Below are 18,211 nucleotides of genomic sequence, written 5' to 3'. Positions count from 1 at the left end.
GCCTACCTAGATACTGCGGTTTTATTTCATCACCAATTCGTTCGCATCCCGCCGCTTGCTGATGATGACCCTGAACTTACGGACAAAGTACGCAACGACTCCAACTACAATGGAAGTCATATCAATTTAAGCTATCGACATAGACCACCCTTGCACCGTCGTCCCAGAACCACTCCGGCCCGATGTTGAAACTGCCCCCCTCTTCTGCATAGCTGTCTCATCGGTCTCGGCTCATTTGCCTTCCACAATGTCCACCCAAGGGGAGGAGCAATTGGCATATGATGCCAGGGCGCGAGTTTTGCGGCGCTCGCGAAGCTGTTGCTCTCTGTGCAGGCTGGCGATGACCAGGACCTCGGGCAGCTGGATAAGGAAGTCGAACAAATACATGCCACGGCTTCGCAACCTCGTACTGGGTCTGATGAAGCATACGGGATCGACTGGGATGCGTTCCAATCTCCGGCTGTTGCAAAGGTATGCAAAACCTCCTGTTGTTTCCTTCCTTGCAAGCTACCGGCACTGCCAAAGTCTACGTATGGGCTAAAGCCTCCTCGTCAATCTAGCCCGAGATCTTAACGAAACTGGAAAATTTGTTGTCACCAGCAGCGGGCAAGCCAAAAATGAATCGGAAGGCACCCGAGGCAAATGTGCCCGACCCACGTTCTGTCCAATCCTAAACCGGACAAGCGTCTCTAGGCCATGCTTCCCTGTGATAGTTGCAAAAAATGGTAGGTTGCTTTCAGGCTTGGAAGAGTCTCGTGCAGAGAGCGGTGGCAGTAGAAACTCATGTGAACGATGGAGATGAAGAAGATGCAGGAACGTTACAAGGTGACGGAACTGAATATGATGAACGAGAAGGCTTAATATCGCAAATGCCCATGTTCCCAAGCCGCAGGAACCATCATCCGTATAATCGTCACACATATCCCAACTCCATGCAAAATAAAGAAAACCAATCCACAGGCCAGGGCCGTCTGTACGCCACTTGTTCCCCTGAAAGCAGAGTATCTTGACGTTGCCGCAACCAAGTGTGATATGCCAAAAACAGTTATTTACGTGCATCCGCGACAGTTGCGAAGGCCTCCATGATTTCAGCTTGAAGCTTCCTCTTCGCTGTTGTCTCCATCCTCCAATGGGGCCTCATCATTCATCCACTTGAGCGCGAGACGCAGCTTTCTTCGTCGCGCCAGACGAGTGACTTGGTCCTCGATCTCTATCTCCTTTATCCAAGGCGTCACCTGCATCCCGTTCTCATCCAGCAGATAGGCCGGCACGGGCGCGTCCTCGTCTGCTTTTATCCTAGAAGGAATCGGCGTTTCGTTGCTGTAGCCGAATCCCATGTGCCATTGGAAAGGCACAAGGTGAGCGTGCTCCACATGGCCGATGAATTCGTCGTTGGTGCCAAAGACCTCGGTCGATCCGGAGCTGGCGCAAGTCGACCACCGACAGACCTCCTCCCTGCCGTGCACCTTACGCACATGGCGCCGCAGAGTGTCCATGTTTTGCAGCTCGGCTTTGCAGTCTTTCCACTCGCAGAGGAAGGGAACGTAGCGACGCTCTAGACTGTTAAGGACCTGCCGCGGAGTCTGCGGCGGCTTTCTGGGCGGACGGCCGCGCGGTTTTGGCGGACCCTTGGGTGCCGCCGTGCGTGGTCTGCCCCTGGCGACGGGGGCTACGGCCTCTGGGTGCTTACGCAGGTAATCTTCCCGGGCCAGCTTGGCGGCTTCCGAAGCGGGGCGGTTGCTTGTGGTAGAATAGGGCATGCCTGGCTTCCATCCTTTTGGCCGGCCGCGCTTCTTGGGCTGCTGTATTGGGAGGTCAAAAGAGGCGGATGGCTGTGGTTGCGGCCGTGGTGCTGGCCTTGATGACCTGTTTGGGCCCGGATTCAAGGCCTTGGCAGGGGCAGGTGGAGAGGCTAACGCGCCGCACGGTATACTGGCGCCGGCACTTGCAGGCTTCCAAGCACGCGGCATAAGATCCGTGGTGACAGCATTGCTGAGCTCATCCTCGCCCTCGTCCTCAACCTCATCGTATACTGATGGAGATGGGCGCTTATGTGGTGAAGAGCCGATGACTATTTGCATGCGTACACTCCCCTGTGAAGAGGGCTGCGACTTGTTCTCATGGCCAAGCTGAGGCCCGTGTGACGGTGGTGGTGGCTGTGGTGCTGCTGCTACCTTCGCTGCTCCCGCACCGTACTTCCGGAACCAATCCATTTCACTCCCAGTTGCTCAAACAAGCAAGGCCTCAGCCTGCTGTGAGCCTACCCGCCTATCAAGCGTCCTCGTTATTTTGGATTTTATTTTCTGGTGTGAGTTTTTGACTGAAGGCGCGTCTCCGATCCACAACGCGTCCGTTTTGCTAAAATCAGTTTAAATGCGTCGGATTGCTGGAATAAAAGACAAAACTGGCGGCAGGTGAAATTTTTTGTAAAAATCTGCTTTTTCGTGTAAAGCCAGGAGATTTATGGTATCTTTTTCCTCAATATTTGAGAAATGACGGTGTTGGCCAAATAATGTCGTGGAAATTGTCGTTGGGTAGGAAAACTGACCGCCGTTGAACTCAAGTCGATGTGGGTAGTTTCCGAGGTTAGCCTACCCTGCACCATCGGGCGACTAACAGAGAGGCGCAATTACCAGTAAAGATAGATACCTAGATACTTGGTACCTACCTACCTAGGTACCATTTTTTTTTTAAATGAGAACGTGAAATTGACTACCTAAGGTAGCTTTGTTAGACGGACCGGTCCACCTGACAAGTAAACCGCGTTGATATAAATTTCAGTTTATCGCCCAATGTAAACCGCATTCTAAGGCTGACTGCATGCATCGAAAAGCTACTCTTGCTTGCATCTTAATCAGGAAAGTAATGGTACGATTTTGGAATGCGGTAGCCCAAACTTTAAGTTCGAACAACAAGTCATACGGCGCATCGCTGTCCAAAAACTAGTTGAGTGTGATATTGACCAAACCAACCGCTGGTTTGGGACTTGCTGTAATTAGGTACCCTAGGTACCTTACTTTGCTGGTATTACTCTCAGTACCTATACAAAAAATAGAAAGTAGCAGCCAAACACTCGTCATATCACGTGATACATTCAGTGGGGACTGACTTGTCCTGGCAGCGTGGGGTGAAATCATCGTCACTGATTGATCGATTGATTTTCCAAGGCTTCGGTCATCGAATTCCATCGCATCCCACAACAGCCCACTAAAAAGAAAGTGGTTACCAAAGACGCAGACGACCACCACAAGCACAGGAGTTGAACTCCCGCCCCCAGACGCAATTCGTCTCTCTAGATAAGCCCACCCAGCTACTACTCTCATCAAACATAATCCAAGAAAAACCCTCCCACCGGTTGGCGAGCGAGCCCAACGCAGCCCCGCACGATGCCTCCAAAAAAGAACGACAAGGCCGGGGGCAAGAAGCCCAGCGTGACCAAGGTCGTCGATGACAAGACCTTTGGTATGAAGAACAAGAAGGGTGGTGCCGCTCAAAAGCAGATTGCACAACTGCAGGCCCAGGCCAAGTCTGGTGGCAACGCCGAGCAGAAGCGCAAGGAGGCAGAGAAGGCGGCACGCGAGCGCGAAAAGAAGGCCGCAGAGGACGCCAAGCGCGAGGCAGACCTACTCCTCAACAAGCCCGCCCAGATCCAAAAGGTGCCCTTTGGCGTCGACCCGAAGACGGTGCTTTGCATCTTCTTCAAGAAGGGCAACTGCGAGAAGGGCAAGAAGTGCAAGTTCAGTCACGACCTGGACGTCGAGCGCAAGACGGAGAAGAAGAGTTTGTACACCGACACTAGGGAGAATGAGGACGACAAGAAGAAGGCTGAGACCTCGGCCGACTGGGACGAGGACAAGCTGAGGAGTGTCGTTCTAAGCAAGAAGGGCAACCAGCGGACCACGACGGACAAGGTCTGCAAATACTTTATCGAGGCTATCGAGGATGGCAAGTACGGATGGTTCTGGATTTGTCCAAACGGAGGTGACAAGTGCATGTACAAACACGCTTTGCCGCAAGGGTATGTCTCTTACCAAACATCTTTCCTCATTCTCTTACTTCATACAGTAAATCATGCTCAGAATACTAATCTACTGTACAAAAACAGCTTCGTGCTCAAGACCAAAGAAGATCGAGCTCGTGAAAAGGCCCTACTGGACAAGTCGCCCCTCAAGACTCTGACGCTCGAAGAATTTTTGGAGTCAGAAAGGCACAAGCTGACGGGAACTTTAACGCCCGTGACGCCCGAGTCATTCGCCAAGTGGAAGAAGGACCGGTTGGACAAGAAGGCGGCTGAGGAGCAGGCTCGCAAGGCCAAGGATGCGACAGGACGTGCTCTCTTCGAGAGCGGCAACTGGCGCACCGAAGAGGACGACGACGATGCCGAGGATGATGACGACCCCTGGAACTTGGAGAAACTGCGTGCCGAGACGGAAGCTATCAGGCAGCGCAAGGAGGAAGAGCGGTTGGCAATTGAGAACGGCGTCACGGTGCCAGGGGCGCCAGGTACCTGAGCAGAAGAGACATCTGTCTGGGGGCCTTTACCAACATCTTCGCCCGGGGGGAATTCGAGCGAGTAGAAGCCAGGAGTGGCAACATGATCAACCCGAGCCAATGCGTGCCCGCGCAAAGACGCGCCGCTTTGTCTGTGGGCCAAGATCACCGTCATCTGGTGATAGAGACTGGACCGACATGTATTCAGAAAGAATGCACATAGACATCTCGATTCGAGCTCACTTATGGGACCTTCGCCAGGCCTTGTACGCGATAACGACTACTTTTTTTGCATATATATATGCAACCATCTCTCTGTGCACGCAGTCATCGACCAGCATCGGCCTTCAGCTTCGCTCTTTTGTCATTTGACTAATAATTACTACTAACACACATCAGAACTTCTCAACAAAAGGTCTCAGGTCCGCCTCAAAGGTAAATGCGGACCGGGGCTGGGTATGAAGATGCCAAAAAGTGTCGGCGATCTTGGAACAGGTTGTAAAACTGTCAGCATTGGCTACTAGACCTATAGACTAGAGACGGAGAAGGACTGCTTACAGCATTGGGGTCGATGGCTCCATCTGGCGCTCCGTCGTTGGCCCTGTACTCCTTTGTTCTGGGTGTATCGATTATGCCGTCGACGATGACATGGGCAATATGGACACCCTGAAAATTTCATCATTAAAAACTGTTAGATACCAGGAGACCATGTAGTCCGGGTGTGGAAGCGATGGGGGCAAACTTGAGTAATTCATTACCTTTGGTCCAAACTCCCTGGCTAGGGATTGCGCAATGGCACGCTTGGCGAACTTGCCCGCAGCAAAGGTTGCGAATCTCGCCGAGCCCTTGAGCGAAGCCGTAGCCCCCGTCACAATCAAGGTCGGCGGGTGAGGAGCACCGTCTACCGACTCGAGAAGCAGCGGGATGGAGCTCTGTGCAAAGTTGAACAGGCCGCCTCTTTAACATCAAAATCAGCATCATGAAAAAAAGGCACATGCCATTTGTTCAGCCCCGTTCAGACCCCCCAGGCTACATCTCCCATCTCACTCCCGTGCATGGAGATTCTAGACAACCAATCAAACATGTTTAAAAAAAGAGACTCACGCATTAGCAGACAAGCTCGACTCGAGCTCCTCGGCACTGTGCTCAAGGAACGGCTTGATGGCGAACCCCGTGCCGACGTTGTAGACCGCGGCCGCCAGCTTGCTATCCGGCAGCTCGTTCTTGATGGCCGCGAACGCGGACCTGACCGAGCCCGCGTCCGACGTGTCGGCCGAGATGCCGACCGCACTGCCGCCGCCAGACTTGATCTCCGCCACCAGGTCGTTGTAGCTGTCGGGCTTGCGCGCCAGCAGCACCACCGGGTACGCCTTGGCGAGCCGCAGAGCCGCGGCGCGCCCGGTGCCTGGACCGACGCCCGCTACGATGGCGTAGAAGGCTTTGGACGCCATGTTCCTCTGTTCCCAAAACTTTTTTTTTTTGGGGGGGGGGGGGGGGGGGGGGGGGGATGATCTTTTTAATTTGTGTGCCTGCTGTATTTTTGCCTTGTAGTTGGTCTCGTAATTGTTAAGTGATCAGATAGTCCAGTTTTGGATGTCGTATTTTAAATGAAAGGCCAAATAGAATGCAAGTATTTGCGTCCGCAGCTATGCTTTTTGTATTGGCCTGCACTCGTGGGGATTTATAAGCCGTAACGGGCACGTCATGGCCCTCATCAATTATCTAATTGTCCTATCGCAATCGCACGACTTGGAGAGCCTGTCCGTACGAGGTGGCACCAAAATATTGACATAGTTCCTCGCTAGGTAGGTAGGTAGTCTTTGGACCGGCCGGAAATTCCTAACTTCAATGCAGCACTGGCAAAGAACAGGGATCGCGCGATAAACAAGACCAGTCTTGGTAACGTATTAGAGCATTCGCATTCTTTTCTTTTTCCGTGACCCGTATTGACAAACTCCGTAACATGGTATGTCGAGAAGTGAATTCGAGAACTTAGAACGACTGCCCAAAGCAAAAAGGCACCAACACAAATCCCATACCATCCAACGCCGAGACTCTGACCGAAAAAGAAGGTCAGATTGTTTATACAATGGAAACAAGCTTTCAGAGAAAAAAACACCTGATAGATGAGATGAAGTGGGAGAAGAGAAAACATAAGCGACATCCAAGCGCATCATGAAATGCTATGCTTCTTCTTCTTCTTCTTGGGCTTCTCCTCGTCGTCATCCCTCTTTCGCTTCTCGCCGCCAGCCGGGGTGCCCATCTCACTGCCAGCGTCCATGGACTTGCGCTTCTTCTTGAGATCCTTTTTGCTGTGAACGACTGGGTTGCCTTCGGAATCCAGCTCGACATCGCCACGCTCAAACTTTCTCTTGAACTTGGACACCGAGATACCAGCCTGCTCGGCAAGGCGCTCGTAGTCGGCTTCGGTAAGCTTGCCTGGCTTGCCCGATGACTTTTTAGGAGTAGCCTTGGCTATTGTAGAGAAACGACACGAATTAGTGTTGGCCAAATATTTGCAGCCCTTAAGAGGCAGATGCATAGGGTCCTTACCAGGGGTGCCATTTTGAGCTGGAGCATCTTCCATGTCATCGTCCGAAGCATCTTCCTCATCGGGGGAAGGCTCCTTTGCCTTCTTTGACTTCTTCTTGAACTCCTTGACAGGAGTCTCGGCACTGGCGGGCTCGTTGCCGGCAAGTCCATCGGCGTCAACATTGTACTTCCTCGCCTCCTTGACATCCCACTTGCTAGGTGCCGGTGCGGCCTTGCCGTTGGGACCAACTGTCACGCCCTTGGCTAGAATAGGCTTGCCTTCCAGTCTCCTGAGGTTGGACTCGACCTTGGCCCTTTGAGTGGCACCGAAAACAGCGCGAGCCTCCTCGTCCGCCTCCTCACCATCCTTGAACTCTGTCAGAGCGTCCGAACGGACACCAAGTGCTGCCTTGGCGGCCAGCTGACGGGCGATCTTGCCCTTGTTCTTACCCGTCGCTTGGCCGACGAGGGAGGCGTGGTAGATGAGACCGTACTTGGGTGTGGCGTGCTTAGTCTTGAGAGCACGGAACAATGCCTTCTCGGCACCGAGAATCTGGATAGTGGAACCGGGGTTCTTGGCCAGGTTCATGAGGGAACCGGCGTGAGCGATCAGACGGGCACCGACAAGGAAACCAACCAGCTCCGTCAAGCTGGGAGCAATAGCGCGCATCCTGGCGTCGAGGTATGAAGACAGCTGGGCACGGTATTCGCTGTATGAGACAACCTGCTCGGCAAGCAAAGTGATGTTCTCAAGATCCTCCTCGCTAATCTCGGTACCCATACTCAGGTCGGCGGCAGCCTTGACGGCCGTCTCGATCTCTTCGGGCAGGATTTCGGACAGATCAACCTTGGTAGCGTTGGAGCGCATGCCAAGGGTGAGAATGACGCGGGCGTAAGCAAGGTTGTCGTTGAGGATCTTGCCCAGCTCAGGGAAGTGCCAGCCGTACCACTCCTTGACGCGCATAGCGTACGTGTTCAGCTCCTTGTCAAGATCATCCAAGAGGTTGATGGCCTGAATAATCATGACATCCACCTTGTCGGCTGAGAATCGTAGCTTGTGACGCGAGAGTGAATGCGAGAGACCAAGAGACATGGTCTTGAAGTTCTCTGGCAGGATTCCGGGGATGAGGTCGGACAGATGGGTACGGATACCACGGTAGAGATCGGTCGTGGAGGAGCCGGAGTTGATCTCGGTGATGTTGCTGAGGCCTGGAATCCTCTGAAGGGCAACACCGATGTTCTTGTCGGCCACCGCCAGCGAGACCTTCTTCTCGTCCTTGACCGTCTCCATGAGCTTAGCCAGCATCGGGGGGACCTTGCCCTCAAGCAAGGCACCGATCTCCCCCACGGCAGCAGCTGCGCTGTCCCATTTCACAAATTCCTTAAGCTTCAACCTGCGCTTGACGTTAGACACCCATTCCATAATCCGAAACGTCGCAAATTAGATCACCCAGACGTGATGATACTTACTCTTGATTGATCTTTTCGGCAGTGTCTAGCCTGCTCTCCAGGTCATCTGCAGAGAGCAGCTTCTTATCGCGGGCCTTGAAGAGACCATAACTTCAACGCGATGGCTTGTTAGCAATGGTCACGATCAAACAAACAGCCTGGCTATCAAGCATGTTTCTTTCTTGTGGCGCTGCGCCGCTGCTAGAACAATTGTGCTGCTTACCCCGCACTGGTCTCAGCAAGAATGAGAAGAGGCATTGTTGAGGGTGGACAACAACTATTACAATAATTCTCAAGATGTTGTCGACTTCGGCGTTGGCATATGTTGTGCTGGCAGCCACACGACACCGATATTGGATGGCGAAAATATTTGGTCGCGGAAATTTTCAATTTTTTTTTTTCCTCGATTGACGGCTGAGCTCCCAATCACCCTGAAGTGGGGTTGTAGCTTGCCGATAGACTAGCCTTTTATGGACTAGCGCATAGCGGCTGCAATGACTAATCTCATCGTGAACGGTCATCGTAGGGTTAGGGTCACTTGTACTGTCAAATTCTCAGCCACCAAAAACGCCTCCCCCGTTGGGTCCGTGCATCGCGCCAGGCAAGCGGAGAGCTCCTCGCCGGGATTCGGTATGTACCTTACCTGGGCGTGAGAGCATCTAATTAACCAACACTGGTTCTGCCGCCTGTATCGTCATCGTCGAAGCCACTACCCTCGCCGCTTTCCATCTTATATCTATTGCTACAAGCTATTCGAGGGAGATTTAATATCGCCGACTCTATACCGCAGCCATGGAGGGTCTCCTCTTCAACGTCAACAATGGGTATGATTTTGATTGCGCATCGCATCAAACGAACGCTTCTTGCAAAGATCTAACCAGCGACACCATCATGCAGATACATAGAGGGTATTGTTCGCGGCTACAGGAATGGTCTTCTCACAGGGTCAAACTATGCGAACATGACACAATGCGAAAGCGTCGATGGTAAACGAAAGCCTTTCCTCTCTGGAACCGACATATCGAGTTGCGACCGAATATGCCACTGACAGTGCTTGCTCTGGTCATAGACCTCAAACTACAGCTCGGCCCCTCATACGGCGACTTTCTTGCATCGCTGCCCCCGAACCCATCAACGTCTGCTCTCGCCGCCAAGGCGACAGATAAGCTCGTCTCCGAGTTCCGATATGTTCGTGCCAACGCCGTGGGCTCACTCGCCCAGTTCATGGACTACCTCACTTACGGCTACATGATCGACAACGTTGCACTCTTGATCACTGGTACCCTTCATGAGAGGGACACCAGGGAACTCCTGGAGCGCTGCCACCCGCTTGGATGGTTCGAGACGATGCCGGTGCTCTGCGTGGCGACCAATATCGAGGAGCTTTACAACAGCGTGCTCATCGAGACGCCGTTGGCCCCCTACTTCAAGAACAGCTTGAGCCACACCGACTTAGACGAGCTCAACATCGAGATTGTCAGGAACACCCTTTATAAGAACTACCTGGAAGATTTCCACAACTTTGTCAACACTCACCCTGACATGGCTGGCACGCCGACTGCGGAGGTCATGTCCGAAATCCTTGAGTTCGAGGCTGACCGTCGTGCCATCAACATCACCCTGAACTCTTTCGGCACCGAACTCACCAAGGAGGATCGCAAGAAGCTCTACCCAACTTTTGGCCGTCTGTACCCCGAGGGCACTTTGATGTTGTCACGTGCCGACGACCTGGACGGCGTTCGGTTGGCCGTGGACGGTGTGTCAGACTACAAGTCCTTCTTCGATACCGCCGGACTTAGTGGTGGTCTCTCTGGTCCTGGAAACATGGGTGGTGGCCAAGGCGGTTCTGAGGGCAAGAGCCTGGAGGACATGTTCTACCAAAAGGAGATGGAGATTTCAAAGAGCGCGTTCACGAGGCAGTTCACTTTCGCCATAGTGTACGCATGGGTGAAGCTCAGAGAACAGGAGATCCGGAACATAACCTGGATTGCCGAGTGCATTGCGCAGAACCAGAAGGAGCGCATCGGCAACTATATCAGCGTCTTTTAGTTTTGTTTCATTCATTTTTTTTGAATTGACCAGCAAAATGTCTGGTACATAATCTGCTTGTTGTTCTATCTCTGTTTTGGCTTCTTCATACCGGGAACTTTGCTACGCTAACGCGCCGACGGCTCGTTGCAAAGCAAGAAAAATCATGGGACGGCGTACATGGGGCGAATTATTTTCCGACCAAGCCTCAACTTTCCGAGGATGTATTTTACATAGAAAATTACACTCTATATCACAAATGCCTTTCTCCAGCATCTCTCTACATGTCTTCATATCTGCGACCTTATCGAACCTCAATCTCACCGTGGTACATGGCCGGCGTGATGCCCAGCTTCTCGCACATGTGAAGCCACCTTCCGCTCCTGCGCTCCTTCCTCTCCATGTACTGAAGCAGCTTCGCCCTCCGGTGGAGAAGCAGTCTCAGGTTGCGTTTGTTGGCCTTGTCCTTGTTACCCTTGGGACCGGCGTACATCTGGGCCAGCTTGCGGATCTTGGCTGTCAGAATGGCGATCTGGACCTCGGAAGAGCCCGTGTCGGGGCCGGCGCGCTGCACCGGCTCAATCCTCGGGCTGTTGGCGGCCACGGGCCTCTGAGGCACCGTCTTGTCCGTGTTGTGGCGGCCAAACTCCTCAATGATACGGCGGATGTTGACGTGCCTCCGCTCCTTGGAGCTGGCGTTCTCCACGGCCGTAATGCGCTTCAGCGCCTCCGTGGCCTTGGCGTGCGTGGCCTCATGCTCGGCAAGTTGCTGCTCGTGCTTGACGTGGTCACCGTTCTGCGGCGGCAGCGGCTTGGTGAGCTCATAAGACTCTTTGAAGACGGCATCCAAGTCCTCCTGGCCGACCTGGAAGTTGAGGATGTGAGGCGAGGTGGGCAGCGGGTGAGGCTCCTCGAGGACGTTGCCCTTGTCGTCGGCCACAGGTAGGGAGAGGGTAGCGGTACCGCCCGAGTCAAAGGACTCGGTGTAGGGCTTGAGGATGCCGTCGACGGGGTGGCCCCATTCGTAGTCGCGCTTAATCTTGAGCTCGGCCTGGCGCTTCTGGTTGGCCGCCACCCTCGCCTGGTACTGCGCGAACCAGTACGGGTCGAGCCTGGCTTTCCTCTTCTTTTCCTTGGCAGAGATGTTTGCTATCTGGATCAAAGGCTGCAGGGCCTTAGCGGGTGATGGTCTTGCTGCAGGTCGTATGCATACTGCGCATCCGGGAGTAGGTGACAAGGTCAGCATTGAAGAGCAACGAAGGAGGTTTTCAGTTGGCAGGGAAATACTACGTACATGAGAAGGTACTCAACCCCGAAGGGCAAGGTATTCTTGGAGGCATTTTTGTGATGTGGTTATTGGGCGGCTTGTATGTACAAACCTCTCCCAAAGTCTCGATGGAGCCTCCTGAAAACCGCGACTGAGGTTGCAGCTCAATGCCAAATTTTGGACAAGGTCTGATCCACTTTGCTCGGCGCGGCAGGTCTGCACGTGCCAGTGCAGGGTAGGCATGTTGATAACATCGTAACGTACTACGGGTACGTACAATCTTCAGTTGCTTCTGGTAGAGCTTGGCATCACATCTTGTACTCTCTCATGACGGCACTACATTGTCACACAGGGAGGTATCTGGGCCACCATTGTGTGTCAAAGCCCAAGGCCAAACGAGATAATGAATGTAGCTTCAATTCAGCCACTTATACACTTATACAGATCAAGTCAAAGTTGGCCCATGATAGTTGGTAGAATTAATCCCAGAAAGTGATATTACTATGCGTGAGAGAAATAGCCATCTTCGAATCATTCCCAGATCTCTCAAAGTGATGGGGTCTTAAAAAGTTCATAGACGGCGAGGGAGATGATTTGGAGCATGAGGGGGTGCCTACCCTACGTAGGTACCTACCTACCTTAGGTAGGTAATATGGAGTACAGTCTACAATACTGTATACCTTCTGGAGAGCTCATTAGGTGGGTAGCCCAGGTGGGTTAGAGTCACGTGTACTTCTCGACTTGCCAGTTTCTGACGTGTATTACATAATAACAAAGTTCTTCGAAGCCCTCCCACACCACCCCTCCTGCCCACCAAAACCATTAGTGGAGCGAACTTTTTTTTGGCGTCGAAAAGGTTCGCGATATTCCTTCTCCTTTGCCGTCCACACCAACACCCATCTCAGTCTTCTTCTTTTCCCCCAACACAAATTTCCTCACAAAGGAATAACACAGACTGCAAAGATGGCCCCCGCAAATCTGCCCTCGGTCTTCAACGCGACCAGCCAGGACATTGAGATGCTCCTGGCGGCGCAGTCGCACATCGGCTCCAAGAACCTCCAGGTTCACATGGCCCCTTACCTGTGGAAGACCCGTCAGGATGGTGTCAACGTCATCAACGTTGGCAAGACCTGGTACGTTTACTACTAGGAAAGCATTGGGATACTGGGAGTGAGGCGGCCGTCGTAAACAGGTTATTTGGTGCGCGCAAACCGCATCATTAGTCTTTGTGCGACGCGCATGGCACGGGGTGATATATGGAAAGAAACCATATTCTGGGAAAGTCAGAGCTAACCACACCCAACCACAGGGAGAAGATCGTCCTCGCTGCCCGTATCATTACTGCCATTGACAACCCCGCCGACGTCTGTGTCATCTCTGCCCGTCCCTACGGTCAGCGTGCCGTCCTCAAGTTCGCTGCCCACACCGGCGCCCAGGCCATCGCTGGTCGTTTCACCCCCGGTAGCTTCACCAACTACATCACCCGCTCGTTCAAGGAGCCTCGCCTGATTGTCGTCACCGACCCCCGCACCGACGCCCAGGCCATCAAGGAGGCCAGCTACGTCAACATTCCCGTTATCGCCCTCTGCGACACCGACTCGCCCACCGAGTACGTTGACGTTGCCATCCCCACCAACAACAAGGGTCGCCACGCCATCGGCTGCATCTGGTGGATGCTTGCCCGTGAGGTCCTCCGTCTTCGCGGTACCATCTACAACCGCGAGACCCCCTGGGACGTCATGGTCGACTTGTACTTCTGTACGTTATTATCATCCTCGTCTTGTGATTGTTGTTCTCCTTGCGCTCTTGCTAACAAAGACACACAGACCGCGACCCCGAGGCCGAGGCCGAGGACAAGGTCGAGGAGGAGAAGCTTGCCGGCGTCGAGGAGGTTGGCCCGGCTGCCATCGAGTCTGGCTTCGCTACCGGTGGTGGCGACTGGGAGGCTACTGCCCCTGCCGCCGCTTCCGGCTGGGACGACGCTGCTGCCCAGCCCCAGAACTGGGACTCTGCCGCTCAGGGTGCTGCCTCATGGGACGAGGCTGCCGCCCCCAAGGAGGGCCAGTGGTAGATGCAGTTGAAAAAAATGCCAAAAGAAAAAAAATCCGATGGAAGGAGTTGGTGCGGTCGTGAGCCCTGTCGGGAGAAGCAAGATAGTTAGGGTTGGAAAAACTGCCTTGTCTTCTCTTCAACAAGATATCCCCCTGAACAACAACGAAGTCGACACATTTTTGAAGCCCAACAACCGGTCAATATGCTACCCGGGACGAAAGGTTACACTTGATCTGCACTAATGAGGGAAAGAAACCCGACACAGACTGATGCAGCTGGTTTTGGCAACTGTTAGCATCTGCGAAGGGAGAATGCCCTGTGCGGCCAAGAGGAGTGGACTTAATCGTTATTCCGCCTTTTGTATCCAGTGACAGAATAGATCGTTCAAAAAAGTTGAAAAAGCCCGCACAACGACCGATGTATATATTAAAATGTTCTTTGATGTGATGGTGTAGTATCTACGCCGGTGGACCTCGCAAGACACCCACTTGGGATGTCACTTGTCTCATAGTATCGAATTGGAAGATGGAAACTCATAAGTAATATTTGTCTACCATTTCTATCTTGACATCATCGTAAGAACATCGTCTCAGGTTCATTGTGGATATGTCTCAGGGCTGCTTGCCCGGGCTCAGGCTGTCTGGCTAAGTGTTCAGTAACTGATGGGTACAGATGTTCAGGGATTTAGAAACAAGAGTTCTGGAGGTACTAATTACATAGGGGCGCAAATGGCGTAAAAACGACTAGCCTCGCGACGACCAAGAGGATGATCTCGTTGCAACCATCCCGCTTCCTTTTTCCGTAATCAACGTTTCCTTTTCCTCCCCTTCTGCTAGACCTCGTCTCGGGTGACAGTCATCAATCAACCTCCCAGAGCATACCCGAAACCACGGGACATGCTGTCAGTAAATGATGCGGTGACAGCCACTGGGGAACGCATTTGCACTTTTGAGGTGCTTGGAGAAGGATCATAGCAAACTGCGACTGGTCAGCCACTGGCTGGTCTCCAAAATTCCCTTATGTGTGCTTGCTTGCTTTAAGCTTTTGAAATGAGGTACAATTTCCGATCACTACTATTGGCCAAACTAATGACAAGCAAAGCAGTGCGTCTCAAGAACCGTCAGAGATACCGGGAGAACTGCGAACTATCAATGAATTCACATTTAGGAACAGCCCATAGAAGCACCAGGGTTTGCAAGTCATGCTAGGCTGTGGGTGACTGACTGGAAATCATAGAGGAGTGCTCAAGACAATGGGTCAAAACATTTTTTTCTATCTATCCTCTAGTCAATAATACCTGGTGACCTCTTCAATAAGTAGGCTATCCTTGTCCGTGTGGGCTCAAAGAATATCAGGCAAGACGTCAAACACATAAACCCGATAGGCAGACTTGAGAATGGACCAAAAATCTTCGAAAATTATCTTTCAGTAAGAGTTAAGAACAACCTCGAGAATATGTCCTGTGTGATCCATGAATCATCAAAAAGAACCGAAGAAATTCCCTGACGCCCCTTTTATCATCGTTCAAGAAAACAAGCCCCTTCTCCAAGTAATCCACGTGGGGGTAGATATTGAGGTGTTTTGGTATGATGTGTCTCCGTGGGATTATGAGAAAACAGCGACCAAGAAATTAGTGCGTGAGTGGATGAGAGAAGGGGACATTAAGTCGCAGCATATGCAGTCATGCAAACATAATCATATCAAAGAACAAACGCCGTATAGACGAGAGTTGTTTAATGTGATGTGCTTAGAGAAGGAAGGCAGCGACACCAGCCAAAGCCAGGATACCAGCGGGAGCGGCAGTCATCTGAGGGGCCTATCAAGAGAACAAACATGGTTAGATATCTAGACATAAATATTGAGACCCGTCGAGTGCAACTTACGAAGCCCTCAGCAGTGGCGGAGGTGCCCGCAGCGTCGGTGGCGCTGGAAGCAGCATCACCAGCCCTCGAGGTGACAGATCCGGCGGCGTCAGTCAGGGTCGAGACGAAGGTCGAGCCGTCCGAAACGATAGTGCTGACAGCGTTCGAAGCAGACGCGGCGATGGTGGACACAAAGGTCGAGCCGTCCGAGGTGATGGTGCTGACCATGTCCGAGGCGGACGAGGCGATGGTAGACACGAAAGTCGAGCCATCCGAGGTGATGGTGCTGACAACGCCCGAGGCGGTAGCGCTGGGGGTGACAGTGGTGAATCCAGTGGTGGTAACGGTGGAGCCGTCAGTGGTCATGGTCGAGGTGTACTCGGCAGTAGTGACGGGGCTAGTGCTGGCACTGGCAGAACCAGCACCTCCAGCAGCACCGGTAGGAGTCGCAATTCCGGTAGCGTTGGTGGCACCAGCCGAAACGACCGAGGACAGTTGAACACCCTCCTCTGTAGGGTGAGGAAACAAGTTAGTCGGTGTCACGACAAGAGTGACCTGGCATGATCATGAGGGAAACAAACTTACTGTCGCACCAGTCGAAAACGTATTTGATAGCATCGAGGCCAGTGGTCCTGTCATTGCAGTACTGGGCGGAGCAGTCCCGAACACCGTAGGCAAAGTTGGCGTTGCGGCACAAGCAGGCGTCGTCACCATCACTGCAGCCCAGCTCCGAGGCCTTCTCAGACTTCTGCATGTCTTCGACACACCATTGCTATATATTTGGAGGATTGTCAGTCGATATGCGTCAAAACAAACTGGCCTACAAACTGCGGCATTGGCGTGATCATGGCGACTATAGACTTACAGCGCATTCGGGGAAGGAGCTGATGTCGGTGGTGTTCCTCTCCTGAGCGCCGGCAACGGCAGCCAGAGCACCGACAGCCACAAAGGCAACCTTGTTAATCGAGAACATCTTGAAGATAGGTTGGTCGATTGAAATGTAAATTATGTGGGAATTATGTGTTGATCAACGAGTACGAGGCTGTCGAGTGCCGGAAGCTGTTGGGCTGGTGGTGATGAGTGGATTATTAAGGTGGGAAGGTTGCTTTTCTGTGAGTTGTGATGATGGGAGGAGAGGTTGGAAGAGTTGGTGGGAAATGAGGTTCGTCGTGGGTTGTTAAATATTGAACGGGAAGCCGTGTTACTCTGTGGAACCAATGCAGACGGGAAGCGGGATCCCCTAGTTTGCCAATCACAAACCAGTACGGCCAGCTGGAAAGATGGATTTTTTCCTTGTTGATGGGGCCCAAAAGACCGGGAAGAATTGCAAGTGATGTCGAAGTGAGAGTAAAGTGACTTGTGACTTGAATGTGACGACGATGCCGAGAAGACTAGGCCAAGCTTTTTTGGAGTATGTCGTAGTCCAAGTCCAAGAAAACGGGGGATAAGTGGGCGGGAGTGGAGTGCTGCACTGATGACGGGACAGACGGCAGGGGGGTCGTTTAAGGTAAAGGTGAGCTGAGGTAGGTAGGTAAGGTAGACAATGAACAACCAGGGTCCAAATGACGGAACATGGAAGGTACAGCAGGATTTGGCCTGGTCCTCGAGAGGCAGATAGGTACGATGGGCTGACATGACGGGTTTTGGGTTGGGATGGGTGTATTCTACCGTACCTTACCGTTCAGTAAGGTAAAAAGGTATGGAGTAGGTAGTAGCTAAGGCAGGTAGTCTAAGTGAAAGAGACGTCGACGGAAGGCTCGATTAGGCAAGAACGACCTGGTGCATAGCCTTTCCCACTACCTACTTACTAGTAAAGCTACAATACAATCCTTGCTTATTCCTACCTTGCCAATCAACCTATAGTAGACCTACCATGCGGCTCTATCGGATGCCAAAGTAAAAACTCAACATACCTCAACGAACACCCTGCCAGACTCTCTCCCCAAGTCGCACCTCACTTTTGCTCATTGCGCTTGCAAACGAGGCCTCCCTCAATCGCCACCTGTTGGCGGCCTACGTACCACTATGCGCCAGCCAGCTCACCGATGAGGCCACTGCTGACTACAATAGGCGAACAATTTTTTTCCCCCTGGCCCAGTCTTAGCGACCGAGGCCAGGTAGGGAAGAGAATCCAGATTCCAGAATGATGATGTCGATTCTTGGGTTCCATCGAAACACTTTAGCTCAAATTCGCTGCTTTCGTCTATGATGGTGTTGTACTGGGGACGGACCCATCCATCAATAATCCATGCTTCGATCTTATTGCAACCCTTGCTGCTTGTTGAAAAAAAAAAAAAATGATGCCTCTTCTTCCCCACACACAACCTTGATTTCCACGCGACCCCATCTAATGTTTATTCATCGTCTGTTTTGTGTGTTGGTTTTCCCGATTGTTCTGATGTCAGTGTACAGTATTTTAGCAGTACCACTGTTACTAGAGTAAACTAATTGAGCTAGTGAATAAATGATGTTTACCAAGACAAGTCAAGACGATATACGTTAACGGCCCGTACCACACATGACACTACTG

The 18,211-nt window shown here is 52.4% G+C and overlaps 8 protein-coding genes across 8 annotated transcripts; 3 read left to right on the top strand and 5 right to left on the bottom strand.

The window, feature by feature from the left end:
* Window positions 1-264: 264 nt before the first annotated feature.
* MGG_07011 (uncharacterized protein) lies at window positions 265-2,518 on the bottom strand. Its single transcript, XM_003709721.1, has one exon. The coding sequence runs from the start codon at window positions 2,211-2,213 to the stop codon at window positions 1,089-1,091; it is 1,125 nt and encodes a 374-aa protein (XP_003709769.1). The 5' UTR covers window positions 2,214-2,518; the 3' UTR covers window positions 265-1,088.
* Window positions 2,519-3,140: 622 nt separating this feature from the next.
* On the top strand, window positions 3,141-4,783 carry MGG_07010 (translation machinery-associated protein 46). Its single transcript, XM_003709720.1, has 2 exons — window positions 3,141-4,018; window positions 4,106-4,783. Exons 1-2 carry the CDS (start codon window positions 3,387-3,389, stop codon window positions 4,509-4,511), a joined length of 1,038 nt encoding a protein of 345 aa, XP_003709768.1. The 5' UTR covers window positions 3,141-3,386; the 3' UTR covers window positions 4,512-4,783.
* Window positions 4,650-5,972, bottom strand: MGG_07009 (oxidoreductase). The gene is made up of 4 exons (XM_003709719.1): window positions 5,596-5,972; window positions 5,250-5,448; window positions 5,050-5,157; window positions 4,650-4,976 (listed from the first exon to the last, which is right to left on the bottom strand). The coding sequence occupies exons 1-4, from the start codon at window positions 5,940-5,942 to the stop codon at window positions 4,887-4,889; spliced, it is 744 nt and encodes a 247-aa protein (XP_003709767.1). The 5' UTR covers window positions 5,943-5,972; the 3' UTR covers window positions 4,650-4,886.
* A 50-nt stretch (window positions 5,973-6,022) lies between these two features.
* MGG_07008 (nucleolar protein nop-58) lies at window positions 6,023-8,875 on the bottom strand. The gene is made up of 4 exons (XM_003709718.1): window positions 8,696-8,875; window positions 8,494-8,583; window positions 7,045-8,417; window positions 6,023-6,966 (listed from the first exon to the last, which is right to left on the bottom strand). Exons 1-4 carry the CDS (start codon window positions 8,728-8,730, stop codon window positions 6,665-6,667), a joined length of 1,800 nt encoding a protein of 599 aa, XP_003709766.1. The 5' UTR covers window positions 8,731-8,875; the 3' UTR covers window positions 6,023-6,664.
* Window positions 8,876-9,067: 192 nt separating this feature from the next.
* Window positions 9,068-10,818, top strand: MGG_07007 (V-type proton ATPase subunit D). Its single transcript, XM_003709717.1, has 3 exons — window positions 9,068-9,296; window positions 9,370-9,458; window positions 9,542-10,818. Exons 1-3 carry the CDS (start codon window positions 9,265-9,267, stop codon window positions 10,519-10,521), a joined length of 1,101 nt encoding a protein of 366 aa, XP_003709765.1. The 5' UTR covers window positions 9,068-9,264; the 3' UTR covers window positions 10,522-10,818.
* Window positions 10,512-11,901, bottom strand: MGG_07006 (uncharacterized protein). The gene is made up of 2 exons (XM_003709716.1): window positions 11,795-11,901; window positions 10,512-11,712 (listed from the first exon to the last, which is right to left on the bottom strand). The coding sequence occupies exons 1-2, from the start codon at window positions 11,838-11,840 to the stop codon at window positions 10,805-10,807; spliced, it is 954 nt and encodes a 317-aa protein (XP_003709764.1). The 5' UTR covers window positions 11,841-11,901; the 3' UTR covers window positions 10,512-10,804.
* Window positions 11,902-12,581: 680 nt separating this feature from the next.
* MGG_11776 (40S ribosomal protein S0) lies at window positions 12,582-14,322 on the top strand. Its single transcript, XM_003709715.1, has 3 exons — window positions 12,582-12,900; window positions 13,077-13,525; window positions 13,594-14,322. Exons 1-3 carry the CDS (start codon window positions 12,731-12,733, stop codon window positions 13,836-13,838), a joined length of 864 nt encoding a protein of 287 aa, XP_003709763.1. The 5' UTR covers window positions 12,582-12,730; the 3' UTR covers window positions 13,839-14,322.
* Window positions 14,323-14,977: 655 nt separating this feature from the next.
* On the bottom strand, window positions 14,978-16,851 carry MGG_07005 (uncharacterized protein). Its single transcript, XM_003709714.1, has 4 exons — window positions 16,547-16,851; window positions 16,267-16,453; window positions 15,703-16,190; window positions 14,978-15,635 (listed from the first exon to the last, which is right to left on the bottom strand). Exons 1-4 carry the CDS (start codon window positions 16,652-16,654, stop codon window positions 15,567-15,569), a joined length of 852 nt encoding a protein of 283 aa, XP_003709762.1. The 5' UTR covers window positions 16,655-16,851; the 3' UTR covers window positions 14,978-15,566.
* Between the last annotated feature and the right edge of the window lie 1,360 nt (window positions 16,852-18,211).

This window comes from Pyricularia oryzae, chromosome 1, assembly GCF_000002495.2.
Source record: "Pyricularia oryzae 70-15 chromosome 1, whole genome shotgun sequence".
Lineage (NCBI taxonomy): Eukaryota > Fungi > Ascomycota > Sordariomycetes > Magnaporthales > Pyriculariaceae > Pyricularia > Pyricularia oryzae.
Note: the sequence above shows the minus strand (reverse complement) of the source record. Positions and strands in the feature narration are given on the sequence as shown.

Coding starts and splice junctions, on each gene's coding strand:
- MGG_07007 (XM_003709717.1), top strand. CDS start 9,265: ATGGAGGGTCTCCTCTTCAACGTCAACAATGG. Junction 9,297..9,369: donor CTCTTCAACGTCAACAATGG/GTATGATTTTGA, acceptor ACCATCATGCAG/ATACATAGAGGGTATTGTTC. Junction 9,459..9,541: donor ACAATGCGAAAGCGTCGATG/GTAAACGAAAGC, acceptor CTCTGGTCATAG/ACCTCAAACTACAGCTCGGC.
- MGG_07010 (XM_003709720.1), top strand. CDS start 3,387: ATGCCTCCAAAAAAGAACGACAAGGCCGGGGGCAAGAAGCCCAGCGTG. Junction 4,019..4,105: donor AAACACGCTTTGCCGCAAGG/GTATGTCTCTTA, acceptor GTACAAAAACAG/CTTCGTGCTCAAGACCAAAG.
- MGG_07006 (XM_003709716.1), bottom strand. CDS start 11,840: ATGCCTCCAAGAATACCTTGCCCTTCGGGGTTGAGTACCTTCTCAT. Junction 11,713..11,794: donor GGGGTTGAGTACCTTCTCAT/GTACGTAGTATT, acceptor CCGGATGCGCAG/TATGCATACGACCTGCAGCA.
- MGG_07008 (XM_003709718.1), bottom strand. CDS start 8,730: ATGCCTCTTCTCATTCTTGCTGAGACCAGTGCGGG. Junction 8,584..8,695: donor CTTGCTGAGACCAGTGCGGG/GTAAGCAGCACA, acceptor ATCGCGTTGAAG/TTATGGTCTCTTCAAGGCCC. Junction 8,418..8,493: donor GCCGAAAAGATCAATCAAGA/GTAAGTATCATC, acceptor CGTCAAGCGCAG/GTTGAAGCTTAAGGAATTTG.
- MGG_07005 (XM_003709714.1), bottom strand. CDS start 16,654: ATGTTCTCGATTAACAAGGTTGCCTTTGTGGCTGTCGGTGCTCTGGCT. Junction 16,454..16,546: donor GCTCCTTCCCCGAATGCGCT/GTAAGTCTATAG, acceptor CCAAATATATAG/CAATGGTGTGTCGAAGACAT. Junction 16,191..16,266: donor CGTTTTCGACTGGTGCGACA/GTAAGTTTGTTT, acceptor CTCACCCTACAG/AGGAGGGTGTTCAACTGTCC.
- MGG_07011 (XM_003709721.1), bottom strand. CDS start 2,213: ATGGATTGGTTCCGGAAGTACGGTGCGGGAGCAGCGAAGGTAGCAGCA.
- MGG_11776 (XM_003709715.1), top strand. CDS start 12,731: ATGGCCCCCGCAAATCTGCCCTCGGTCTTCAACGCGACCAGCCAGGAC. Junction 12,901..13,076: donor ATCAACGTTGGCAAGACCTG/GTACGTTTACTA, acceptor ACCCAACCACAG/GGAGAAGATCGTCCTCGCTG. Junction 13,526..13,593: donor CATGGTCGACTTGTACTTCT/GTACGTTATTAT, acceptor AAAGACACACAG/ACCGCGACCCCGAGGCCGAG.
- MGG_07009 (XM_003709719.1), bottom strand. CDS start 5,942: ATGGCGTCCAAAGCCTTCTACGCCATCGTAGCGGGCGTCGGTCCAGGC. Junction 5,449..5,595: donor TCGAGCTTGTCTGCTAATGC/GTGAGTCTCTTT, acceptor TTGATGTTAAAG/AGGCGGCCTGTTCAACTTTG. Junction 4,977..5,049: donor GAGCCATCGACCCCAATGCT/GTAAGCAGTCCT, acceptor ACCTGTTCCAAG/ATCGCCGACACTTTTTGGCA.